The 13,160-nt window shown below is 44.3% G+C and overlaps 1 protein-coding gene across 7 annotated transcripts in view; it reads left to right on the forward strand.

The window, feature by feature from the left end:
* Positions 1-13,160, forward strand: part of MTUS2 (microtubule associated scaffold protein 2) — a 392,307-nt gene that overhangs the window by 143,671 nt on the left and 235,476 nt on the right. For 5 of the 7 annotated variants that reach the window (XM_006078577.4, XM_044927309.2, XM_044927310.2 and 2 more), the window contains one exon: positions 12,181-12,378. In XM_006078577.4, coding sequence (XP_006078639.3) covers positions 12,181-12,378 — 198 coding nt within the window. The remainder of the gene's footprint in view (positions 1-12,180; positions 12,379-13,160) is intronic. The other 2 variants (XM_006078579.4, XM_044927312.2) reach the window with 1 other exon arrangement.

Genomic DNA, 13,160 nt, shown 5'->3' on the forward strand with positions numbered 1-13,160 from the left:
CATGGAATTCTCCAGGCCGGAATACTGGAGTGGGTAGCCTTTCCCAGGGGATCTTCCCAACCCAGGGATCGAACCCAGGTCCCCGACATTGCAGGCAGATTCTTTATCAGCTGAGCCCCAGGGAAGCCTGAGAATACTCGAGTGGGTAGCCTATCCCTTCTCCAGCGGATCTTCCCGACCCAGGAACTGAACCAGGGTCTTATGCATTGCAGGCAGATTCTTTACCATCTGAACCACTAGGGAAGCCCAGTCCGTGAGAACAGACATTTAGAACAGCAATTTCTTTTGAATAAATGTTAAGAGTAGCAGTAGCAGTGGGAGCTCTTGTGTTCGTTTTTTTTGTTTGTTTGTTTTTATCATTAGGGAAAGTTGATAAAGTGCTGAGATGATTTGGAGCAGAAGCAGGCAAATTAAGGACAGATAGTAAATATTTTAAGCTTTGTGGGCCAAACAGCCTCTGTTACAACTACTCCACTCTGCCATCATTAGAGCACAAGTGGCCACGCCAGTGAACGAGCGTGGCTGGGTTCCAGTAAAGCTCTTTTTACAGAAATAAATGGCCAACCTGCGGGCTGTAGTTTGCTGACTGAATGTGGTTTCAGAGAATCACCAGTGTTTGAGATGTTCACATCATTCCTTTATCCAGTATTTTATTCATTCCGCTGTTGAGCAGAGGTTTTCTGGGGACATGGTGTGGGCCAGGTGCTGGTCTGTGTTTGGGATGCACAGATTAAAATATATAGCCCAAACTTGGCAAAAATATATAGAGAGATATCAGTAATTACAATAGGAAGAGAGATGCATTTGATAGAGATTTTCAGAATGCACATGAGTGGGGTACCCAACTCAGCTTGGGCAGGTGGGGGCTCTGGAAGGCTTTTCCAGATGAGGAAATGAGATGAGTTTTGCAGGATGAATAGGAGTTTACTAGAAGGGGTAAAGGTAGCATGCGTATACCTGTCAGAGAGAGAGGTCATGAGTTTGGTGATGCAGATCCCTTACAGGGACTGATTACTCAGTCAGAAGTACCGGAAAATGCTTTATAGGGTGGGGGTGGGGGTGGACACTTAGTCATTGGACATAGGCAGGGCTTGAAGTTCCTTGGGGACATTTGGGTAGAAATCTCCAAAGGGCAGAAATGGGGACTGGAGAGAGGTCTACGCCAAAGGTCAACATGGGAGTCGTTGTCCCCACCTTGATGTGAGTAAATGGGTAAGAGAGGGAGAACAGAGTAAGGAAAAGGTCACGAAGGGACCGTGTGCCCACATCTGAGGGGTAACTGAAGGAAGAAGCCTGCAAGAGGCAGGACACCCACCGCAGGGTGGGTGGCTCATGGGGGACATGGGGGAAAATGCAGTGTTTTAGTCTAATGAAGAGGGAGCATCCAAGGCAGAAAAATGGTCAAATCTGTCTCACAGGAGACAGGACAAGTAAAAATGCAAAGAGGCTGTTGGGATGGGAAATTAGGAAGCAGTTGGTGACCTAGTTTTGAATGAGCAATTTTAGTAGAACGTGGGGGCGGAAGTCACATATTAGTGAGTTGAGAAGTGAATGAAAAGTGAGGGAGTGGAGGCAATGAGAATAGACTCCTGTTTCTAAAAACGCCCCAGTGAAGAAGAGAGCGTGGTGCTCGCTGCCAGGGAAGGGGGGTTGTGTTTTGTTTTGTTGTTCAGACTGTGACACAGGGGACCTTCCCGACCCAGGGGTCAAACCCATGTCTCCTGCATTGGCAGGCAAATTCTTTACCACCGAGTCACCTGGGAAGCCTCCCCCCTGCCAAATAAAAAATAGAATGAAAATAGTTTATTGGCATCATTTAAGTGCCATATCATTATTTTTATCATCAGTTCAGTGCAGTCACTCAGTCATGTCCTACTCTTTGCGACCCCATGAATTGTAGCACGCCAGGCCTCCCTGTCCATCACCAACTCCTGGAGTTCACCCAAACTCATGTCCATTGAGTCAGTGATGCCATCCAGCTGTCTTATCCTCTGTCATCCCCTTCTCCTCCTGCCCCCAATCCTTCCCAGCATCAGAGTCTTTTCCAATGAGTCAACTCTTTGCATGAGGTAGCCAAAGTATTGGAGTTTCAGCTTCAGCAACAGTCCTTCCAATGAATATTCAGCACTGATTTCCTTTAGGATGGACTGGTTGGATCTCCTTGCAGTCCAAGGGACTCTCAAGAGTCTTCTCCAACACCACAATTCAAAAGCATCAGTTCTTCGGCTCTCAGCCTTCTTCACAGTCCGACTCTCACATCCATACATGACCACAGGAAAAACCATAGCCTTGACTAGACGGACCTTTGTTGGCAAAGTAATGTCTCTGCTCTTTAATATGCTCTTTAGGTTGGTCATAACTTTCCTTCCAAGGAGTAAGCGTCTTTTGATTTCATGGCTGCAATCACCATTTTTATCATGGTTTTAATTAATTTCATGAGAACTATATAGCATCTACCAAGAAAAGTTTAAATCCAGTGGGAAAACATCCCTGTAAAGACAAACCAACAGTGAAATTCCTGAGATGGTCAAAGAGATGAAGAAGGAAATGGCAACCCACTCCAGTATTCCTGCCTGGAGAATCCCATGAACAGAGGAGCCTGGTGGGCTACATACAGTCCCTGAGGTCACAAAGAGTCAGATACGACTCAGCACGGACACGTGCACACGTGGTCAAGGAGCATATGGCATAACTGTGGTTCCTTTGGAGTCTTAATGACACCGGATGACCTTGGGACATATCGCGGAGGCTTCCGAAGAACATTCAGTTTGTTTTGGCATTTGTATTATTAATAGTTTATCTCTCAGTATCACCGTTACTACATACTGCTGAAATGGACATCGGTAGTGGCTGTGTTTTTATTGTGCGTTTGGCCATCCCAACTTTGGTTTACTTTTGTTGCGACTGAGCATGCCTAATAGTGCCCTGCAGGAATTGGTACAAATGCAAGTTTCCTCAGCCAGGACCCAGAGATAGCTTCAGTGGCTCTGGGGTGGGTCACAGGCTTAACAACTATTCTACTTATTTGGACAAACACTGTTAGTATACATAATAAATATTGAGCACCTACTGTTTGTCAAGTTGTTTTAGGCTCTTAGGATACAACCGTGAACAAGACAGACGAGATCCACAGGCAGTTAGGATGCAGTGGGATTAGTGCTGCGACCACAAAGTCTTCTGGGCCCAGGAGAACAGAGGAGGGGATCTAACCCTAAGTTGAGGGGCAGGAAAGTTTTTCGGGTGTAGTGTGGTATGAAGGAGTGAAGGATTTGATGTTGTTCTTGTGGAACTTCCCTTCCTCTTTCTCCTGGGATGGATGTGTTGTTTGCTTGTTTGTTTTGCTGGAGTACATCCTTGGTAATTTCCAGAGAGAGTTCAAGGAAAGCAAAATCGCTGAGATTTTGCCTTTCTGAAACTATCTTTAGTCTGCATTCACTAGATCAAATAGCATTTTCTGGGTTGAAAATGAGTTTCTTTCAAAACATGCAGACTTCCTAGTGTTGCTCAAAAGAAACGTGGTGCCTATCTGAGAATTTTTTGGGGGGTTGGGGTAGGAGACCTGCTTTTATTTCTCTCCAAAAGCTTTAGAATCTTCTCTTATCCTTGGTGTTTTCAAAATTCCCTGTGTGTGTGTGTGTGTGCACACTGTGTGTCATACAGAGAGTGAGAGAAGCTGAGAGAGAGGGGGAGAGACAGAAATACAGCAGACAGAGATAGAGAGGAACTCAGAGAGGTGGAGGGAAGGAAAGAAGGGTAAATTGATTTATCTTGCTAGGACTTGCTAAACTCTATTTCCCTTCAGTATTGGGCAGTCATCTCATCATCTTGTGTTCTTGTTCAGTCCAACTTCTCTGTTTTCTCTGTCTTCCTGGGATTTCTGTTATTTGGTATTTGGACCTCCCAAAGTGGTGACTTATGTCTAGTTTTTCTTTCATTTAAAAAAAAAATTTTAAGATTTGCTTTCATGTGGACCATTTTTGAAATCTTTATTGAATTTGTTACCATATTTTGATTTTTTTTGGCTGAGAGACATGTGGGATCTTAACTTCCCAGGCAGTTCAGTTCAGTTGCTCAGTTTTGTCCGACTCTGTGACCCCATGAACTGCAGCACGCCAGGCCTCCCTGTCCCTCACCAACTCCTGGAGTTTACTCAAACTCATGCCCATTGAGTTGATGATGCCATCCAACCATCTCATCCTCTGTCATCCTCTTCTCCTCCTGCCTTCAATCTTTCCCAGCATCAGGGTCTTTTCAAATGAGTCAGCTCTTTGCATCAGGTGGCCAAAGGATTGGAGTTTCAGCTTCAGCATCAGTCCTTCCAATTAATATTCAGGACTCATTTCCTTTAGGATGGACTAGTTGGATCTCCTTGCAGTCCAAGGGACTCTCAAGAGTCTTCTCCAACACCACAGTTCAAAAGCATCAGTTCTTTGGTGCTCAGCTTTCTTTATAGTCCAGCTCTCACATCCATACATGACTACTAGAAAAACCATAGCCTTGACTAGATGGACCTTTGTTGGCAAAGTAATGTTTCTGTTTTTAAATATGCTGTCTAGGTTGGTCATAACTTTTCTTCCAATGAGTAAGCATCTTTTAATTTCACGGCTAAAGTCACCATCTGCAGTGATTTTGGAGCCCAGAAAAAGAAAGTCTGTCACTGTTTCCACTTCCCAGTGAGTGAAGTCACTCAGTCGTGTCCGACTCTTTGCAACTCCATGGACTGTAGCCTACCATGTTCCTCTGTCCATGGGATTTCCCAGGCAAGAGAACTGGAGTGGGTTGCCATTTCCTTCTCCAGAGGATCTTCCCGACCCAGGGATTGAACCCAGGTCTCCTGCATTGTAGGCAGACGCTTTACCATCTGAGCCACCTCCCAACCAGAGATCAAACCCATACCTCCTGCATTGGAAGGCCAAGTCTCAACCACTGGACTGCCAGAGAAGCCTCTATAGTTTTTCTTCTGTGTTCTCTCTTTCTTCATGCTTTTCCTCATTTTAGACAATCTCACTGGGCTTTCTTTTCTTTTCTTTTTTTTTTTTTTTGATGAAAGCTTTATGGAATAAAATTTGTATTGAATCAGAATGACTACCTAGGACCCTTTTCTGATGTGGGCTTTATTTTCTAATGCTTCTCTTGAAAGCCTTGTTTTGGCACATCTTCCTGATGTCTAATTGCGTCTTTTTATAGCAGATTTCTGTTTCTTTTATTGTTGCAACATCTTCCCAAATTTCTCTAAGGGTGCCTCTTTCAAGATAGCTCCTGTTGCCTAAATTCTGTCTGTAGTGTCAGGGGCAGATTTTGTTTCTCTTGATTTTTTGGTTGCTTGGGTTGTGCAGGAAGCGCTTCTTAAAGTCTTTGTGATCAGTCACACTTGCTATTGACTTGGATGAACTTGAAGTTCATTTGTTTGCACTCTGTAGGAGTCTGTTTCCCCTCACCCTGGGGCTTGGCACTGGTGGGCAGGTGGAAGGTAAATTCCTGGTTCTGGGTGCTGCATGGGCAGATGAAGGCCAGGGGTTCTTCCCCTGTCTCCCTCCCTGTCTCAGCCTCTCCCCCCTCCTTCCCGGGATCCGAGGCTCTGTGGCCCTGGCTGTCCGGGTGGAGGTCAGCGCACACTCCCGCTGCTGCAGCACGGACGGCTCTTCTGTCTGCTGCAGCCTGCACGTCTGCTCTGCCCGCCAGCCAGGGACCTCTGTTTCTGTTCCAGAAATTGTTGAAATAGCTGCCTCTGTAAGTAGCTCTTTTCTCTCTGTTGTCCTAGGTTTAAATATGTAAATTGCTTAAGAGAAAGAAGTCGATAAATGTTAGCTCTTATTATGAACTGTACTTCTTCGAATTGAATGACTCTGACTTTAAGGCATCTCTGGTAAGAAAGGGACAGACTGCCTGTGTTCTGTCCACTGCCGCGACCTGGCAAGTCTCCTTTTCCTTGAAAATCTAGTCACCAGCACCTTGTAGGCTGCTATTCAGTAGTGTGAGATGGCTGTTTCCTCAGGCTTGCAGAAGAATTCTGAGAACTGTGCTATTAAACGCATTCCGTAGAGATGCTATATCATCATAATCTCCTGAGTCTTTTCTGTAGCCAAGAACGCAAGGGTTTTGATTTTTTTCCTCTGTTTTGCAGTGTGACAGCCGGTTATCAGAAAGCAGATGATTCAAGGGCATTTGCTCATAAAAATATTGTTCCTTTCAGTGAGCTTTGAGATGCTGATGGTTTCCCTGAGAATCACGGATATAAATAGAATCTAAGGCTTTCTCCATCCACACGTATACCCACAGCAGTTTAAAAGCGTTGATAGGTTTAGAGTCATTTACAAATAATTGACTGACTTTGCCATTTCTGTAAGGTGTCCCCATACAAGGTCACCTGTATTGGACATCTCTGTTTAAACAACTTCTAAAGGTACGCCGATCTGTCCATCAAAAGTATGGCATTTGTAGTTTCTATATTACTTGTCCCTTCCTCCAATGTCTTTCTGTTTGCAGCACTCTCTCAAGCCTGCACCCGACCCTCCACTTTCCAATTTCCATTTCTTACCCAAAGCCTTTGAGAAATTTATACACTCACCAATTATGTATAGAGAGGTCAGCGCTCCCCGCTGCTGCTGCTAAGTTGCTTCAGTTGTGTCCGACTCTGTGCGACCCCATAGACGGCAGCCCACCAGGCTCCCCCGTCCCTGGGATTCTCCAGGCAAGAACACTTGAGCCCTAGTGGTGATTTAATTCTTCTACGGTGGAAAATACATCACTGGATGTTTGTGAATCTCTGGATTAAATCCAGCCACTTCAGGTGAGGCAGCAAGATCTAAACAGAAATGCAGATGTAGATACTCAGATCCTAGTTAGACTCTGATAATGCAAAAATGAATGGCCCTGGTGGCTCAGACGGTAAAGTGTCTGCCGGCAGTGCGGGAGACCTGGGTTCGATTCCTGGGTCGGGAAGATCCCCTGGAGAAGGAAATGGCAATCCACTCCAGCACTCTTGCCTGGAAAATCCCATGGACCGAGGAGCCTGATAGTGCAAAAATGCTTGGTCTCAGTGTTTTAGAGTACTATAAGAAAGTAAAACTCAAGATTTGGACCTCAGTTAAAGACATACTGCATATGTAGGTTTATTTGGTTTTGCAGATTACTTATTGCTCAGTTAGCAGTATTCTGTCTTTACCTTTAGATCCATCCCTTTGCAGCTCTAAAAACATGAACCCAACCAAACCAAAATAAAACAACTTTCACTAGTTCCCTTTCTAGCCTGGGTATTAAATAATGCCAGTGACCTGGATTGTGGACAGACACACCTGTCATGAAGTGAGCATTAAACTTAAAAATAATTTCAGGCATTGCTTTAGACTTTCCTGAAGTCTCACCAAAAGGTTTTATTGTCATCTCTTTGCTTCATCATTGGACATGTATTTCTGACTGTGACCTGGGTCTGATCTTGGCCCAGAAGCCGTTTCTTAATTTTGATCTTGTTTATGATTTAGAGATGCTTTGAATTTTCAGTGTGTTGTAACTTCTTAATGTTTAACCATTACTTTATGTTCACATCTTTAGCTTGTCTCTCCACTGTTCTTTTTTTTACCAGACTAGTAAGTAGCTGGGTAGCATCTTCATCTCTCTGCCTGGAAATCTCCTTAGCCAGAGTCCTGAATTCTTTAGATACAATTTCTACATTCCATGCCACAGCAGGTAACATTGTTGCTAAACTTTCAGCCACCCTTAACAAGGACTCACTTTCCATCAATTCCCTCACTTTGAACCCTCACCAACAGCTTCCTCAAAGGCCTTCCTGGGAGTGCGGCTGTCTTAACCACTGGAGCACCAGGGAAGCCGCAGGATATACATTTCTAGATGCTGTTTCGTTTCTGTCATTATAATGGGTAGATGGTTTTATCCTCATTTTTCTTTTTTCCCTTATAATTTATGTATTTATCTTTGGTTGCTCTGGTTCTTCCTTGCTGTGCGAGCAGACTTTTCTCTAGTTGCGGTGAGCAGGGGGTACTCTCTAGTTGCTGCGTCCGGGCTTCTCACTGCAATGGCTTCTCTCGTTGCAGAGCATGGGCTCTGGCCTCAGGGGCTTCAGTGGTTGTAGCTCATGGGCTCTAGAGCGCTGGCTCAGTAGTTGTGGCTCACAGACTTGCTGTTTTGTGGCACATGGGATCTTCCTGGACCAGGGAGCGATCCCTATGCTGAATTAGCAAGTGGATTCTTACCCACTACACCGTCAGGGAAGTCCTGTCCTCATGTTTTATATGAGGAAATGGATTCAGAGAGTTTGAGTCTGTTCTGAGAATTTACACTTGATGTTACCATCAAACCCAGATCTTTAGTACAATCCTGAAACCTGCCACTTTCTTTCTTTCTTTAATTGTGTCTTTCTCATCTCCTGTGGGATGGTTGCAGGTTTAACATTAAAAGTTTTTGCTTATTATCTCCCAACGTGGAGGAAAAAACAGCTGCTGTTTATTCTTATTCGAGAGTAAAGTGAGAGAGGATTTCTTTCTCAGCTACTTGAACAAAGTGAACCACCTCTCTACAAAATATCTGTGAAAGAAAAAAACTGTTTTTAAAAGCAACTGGAAAGAACTATAATAAAAGTTTTTTTAAAAAGGATAGTTTGGTTCATATAATGTGTTGTTCTATGTGTATAAATATACCAGAAAAAAACCCACTTCAGATGTAAAATCAGGAGAAAATGGGCCTTGGATAAACACCGTGGGTCATTCCACTTGAAGATTTTGCCTTCCACTCTTTGCTTCCCGTTGCACTTGGTCTGGCCTCTGTTTGGGCCTGTTTGACCCCTTATTCTAGACCGTGGTTGTTTATCAACAAATGTCTCTACTCCAGTAGGTTGTAAGCCCCTCTTGGGGATCCCTGCTTGGTTTCTGAATCTCCCATGGTGCCTTCTAAAGTGCCTTGGCCATGGTGGTGTCTGTCAATGCATGTTGAATTGGATGGATATCCATTTACATTCTTAAAGTTTTTTTACTACCTGAGATGTCAGAGACCTGGGACAACAATGGATGGACCGTTCTCTATATAGTATTGAGCCATAAAGCACAATAATCTCGTTCTAGTTGATTGAGATATTTCTAGCATTCCAAAGTCATATTTGAAGGAGAATCAATACAAAAGGGGAAAAGGTAAGAACAAATACCAACTTTTCATTTTTCCTCTAAATGTGAAGATTTGCGTTCTTCAAAGGATTCATCTTTCAAAAGAAAACCAGGATTACTTTGAAAGAGTGACACGTCTTTTTAGCACTTAATAGCAGCAAAATCTCTTTTGTTGTTCAAACAGGAGTTTGTATCTTTGGCGAGGGGGCAAAATCTTGACAGAATGTAGAGCCTTGATGAAAATAAAAGACGTAAGCACACATAAGCTCCTTTGCATGGGATTGGAATATTTGATTCTAGAGGTCTTTTTGTAAGTGTTTAAATTAATTTTTGGAGTTATTTAATTTCCCCATTATGGTCATATTCATTTGGAAGAGACTTTGATCTGCCATACAGAGCATCTCTTCCATCTGCCTGTTAGAAGAGGTTTTTGCGGAGAACTCACAATGACAGACCAAGTCCTCCGTCTGCCACGGCCCTTTGAAAGTGAAGATGCTGATAGAATTTGTGACATTCATTGCTGCAGCTCAGTGTAAGCCTGTTACTGAACACAAGAATTATTTATTCTTTAAAAAGCTTCTGTTTTAATATAACAGCTCAATTGATATATAATTCATAGGCTAGATAGGAGTCACTCTTTTAAAGGATGCAGTTCAGTGGTTTTTAGTCTATTCACAGAATTGGGCAACCACAACCACCATCAATTTTAGAGCATTTTTATAGAAACCCTGTGCCTGTGATCAAACCTTCCCCTCTTCCCCAAACTTCAGCCCCTGGCAACCATTAACCTACTTCCTGTCTCTATAGATTTGCCTCCTCTGGACATTGCATATAATTGAGTCATGCAACATGCAGCCTTTTCTGTCTGGCTTCTTCCATTTGTTGTAATGCAGCGGTCCCCAACCTTTTTGGCAGCAGGGATGGAATTCATGGAAGACAATTTTTCTATGAACTGGGGAGTGGCGGGGGGATGGTTTCGGGATAATTCAGGTGTGTTACATTTATTGTGCAACTTTATTTTTATTATTATATTATTATGATGTGAGCTGCACTTCAGGTCATCAAGCATTAGATTCCGGAGGTTGGGGCCCCTTGCCTTAATGTTTTCACGATTCATCCATATTGTAGCCTGTATCAGGGCCTCAGTCCGTTTTATGGCTGAGAAATGCTGCGTGTGTTGGCCTTCCCTAGTTAATGACCTTTGTGTTGCTTCCACTTTTTGTCCCTTATGATTTATGCCAATGCGCTCTCTCTCTCTCTCGTTCTCTCTCTCTCTCTGTCTCTTTCCTCCTCCCCTCTACCCTCAGTCTTTTTTCCCTTTGTTGTTTTTTCCTGGAGGTTCTTGTGCTCTGCTTGTATCGATACGTTTCTTCCAGAAAGCTTCAAACCAACATCCTCTGGGGTGGGACCTCCCTATGGCAGTGGTTGCTTTATGGGATGCCAGGACCCTGGGTGGGTTTGAGTTAAGCTCTTTGGTGTCCACAGAGATGCCATGGGTGTTCTTTTTTGATGACCCTGAGGATTGGGCTTCCCTGGTGGTTTGGCTCTAAAGATTCCACCTGCAATGCAGGAGATGCAGGAGACTTGGGTTTAATCTCTGGGTCAGGAATATCCCCTGGAAGAGGGCACAGCAACCCACTCCAGTATTCTTGCCTGGAGAATCCTATGGACAGAGGAGCCTGGCGGGCTACAGTCCATGGGTTACAGAGTCAACACAACTGAGCAACTAAGCAACCACCAGCATCTGGGGGTCAGGATTTCTGTGTGACAGACACATAGGTGGCACAGGTACTGCTAAGCCGTCTGCTCTTAGGAGTACAGACCGCTTGGCCTTTTTTCTTCTTTTTCACCCGAATGGCTGCTTTTTCATGAATGACTACCCAGTGGGCCCCTATATGACAAGGTAGCCTTTCCCCTGAGCCAAGCATCAGTCGCAACTCCTTTCCAAGACATGCACATAGGTCCTGGCAAAGATACGTGACCCAAGGTCACTCTCAGAAGGGCCCCAGTCCAATCCCATAGTCCTATTCCTAAAAGCAGAAGTCAGGAAACCACAGTTGTACAGACCTCACTTTCGCTGGACACAGGTGTGACCCCAGCCTCCCCCTCAGGGGCGCTGTTGCCAGAGGAAGGGGCTCCATAGGCCAGCCTAGAGTCTGTTGCTTCTCTCTGTATTTCCACACCCTGTTGTTGTCAGTCATGTGTCCAACTCTTTGTGACCCAGTGGACTGCAGCACACCAGGCTTTCCTGTTCTTCACCTTTTCCTGGAGTTTTCTTAAACTCATGTCCAAGATGCTTTCTATATATAGACTGTTCACTGAAATTTTTACACCTTGAATTTTCTTTTCTTTTTTTAAATGGATGGTCCATTTCTTAAATTAATAGGCAACCCAATTGAGCTTTCAATCGATAATGAAGAGTTAATTGTAGCGTAAGAACACTGATGAAGGGTCTGAACACAGTAAATATGGCTGCAGTGAAAGTTAAGTGGCTTGACTAGGAATATTATACAAAACAGCAGGCTGCTTGGCCCTTTCCCCATTTACGTGTCATTCAAGAGCAATTGTGTGTTGATAACGTTCTGGTCCTACCTGGTGTTGAGAGACTTCTCGTAGGATTGGGATGATCCTTGCAGTGGCTAGGTGTGGAGCTTGGCTGAAACACAGAAAGTGCTTAAATCATGGATTTATAATAATGTTTTATTATTTCAACATTAGCCGGCTTTGCATATAACTGGGAACTAATTTTGAAGTTTTGAATGCATTCTCTAAGTTGTGTTCAACTCTTTTGTGACCCCATGGACTATAGCCCGCCAGGCTCCTCTGTCCATGGGATTCTCCAGGCAAGAACACTGGAGTAGGTTGCCATGTCCTTCTCCGGGGGATCTTCCCCACCCAGGGATGGAAAACCTAGCATAGCCCAAAATAAATAAATAAAATTTTTAAAAAGAGTAAATTATGGTTTGTTTATACTGAAGCTGGGTTAGTATTCACAATCTGTGCATTCTCTATCTTGCTGTCAACTGAGGCTTTTTTTTTTTTTTTTCCTGGTTTGGGTTCATTTTAGCAGATTTAAAGAAAGCTTCCAGTTCAAATGCTGCAAAATCCAACCTACCCAAATCTGGACTTCGTCCTCCTGGCTACTCGCGTCTCCCCGCAGCCAAGCTGGCGGCCTTCGGCTTCGTCCGGAGCTCCAGCGTGTCCTCGGTGTCCAGCACCCAGTCGGCGGACAGCGCCCAGCCCGAGCCCAGCCGGCTGGCCAACCGTAAGTGGGGTGGATGGGCGGGTGGGCGATGCTGCTGTTCCCAGACAGGCCTGACCAGCAGAGCGTGAATCAGCACATGTACACAGGATTGCAATTTCTGTGTGCATAAAGTAAGAATTTGGGTTGACTACCCTACTCTACCATGGTTGGGACTTTAAAAATAATCTACTGTAGGGGAAAAAAAGCCTGTTTGGCACTACCAATTTCTAAGTTATATGGGGAGTGAATGTGCCTGAAAAGGACTTCTAAATTACTCTTAAATCTAGAAAGTGACTTATTGCTTTCTAGAGGCTGATTGCAGGAGCCCTTTGCCTCGTGAATTCAAGGCAAGGAGCCACAGAAAAATCCAAAAATGTTATTACCATGTTGTGCTATCGTGAAGCATATTAGATGTGAAATATTAGTGGAAAGAATCATTTTAGTCACCTGTGATTATCCGTTATGCCTTCCTGTTGGTGGAGCACGCAGTTTCTAAAAGTCAACTCAAGGATGCTAGAAACAGGGAAGCCCAGCTGAGCTTCTTCTAAGTCTGTGCCAAGGAAGGTCCCTGTGAGCTGAGATGGGGTCAGTCCAGACCTGCTTCCTGACACTGGTGTTGTACACTGAACTTGAAAGTATGAAGTCATAGCCTTCAAGCAGGTCCCAGCAGCCCCTGTCCCTAAAGAAGACTTGAAGGATGCCCTGTTCACCCGAGCCATCAAGGCTCAAGCAGCTTTTTAGCCTCATTGACTGGATCTGAAGTTGTGACACGTCAGATGTCAAATAGTGATGATTTGCATACT

Source organism: Bubalus bubalis, chromosome 13 (genome assembly GCF_019923935.1).
Source record: "Bubalus bubalis isolate 160015118507 breed Murrah chromosome 13, NDDB_SH_1, whole genome shotgun sequence".
Classification (NCBI taxonomy): domain Eukaryota; kingdom Metazoa; phylum Chordata; class Mammalia; order Artiodactyla; family Bovidae; genus Bubalus; species Bubalus bubalis.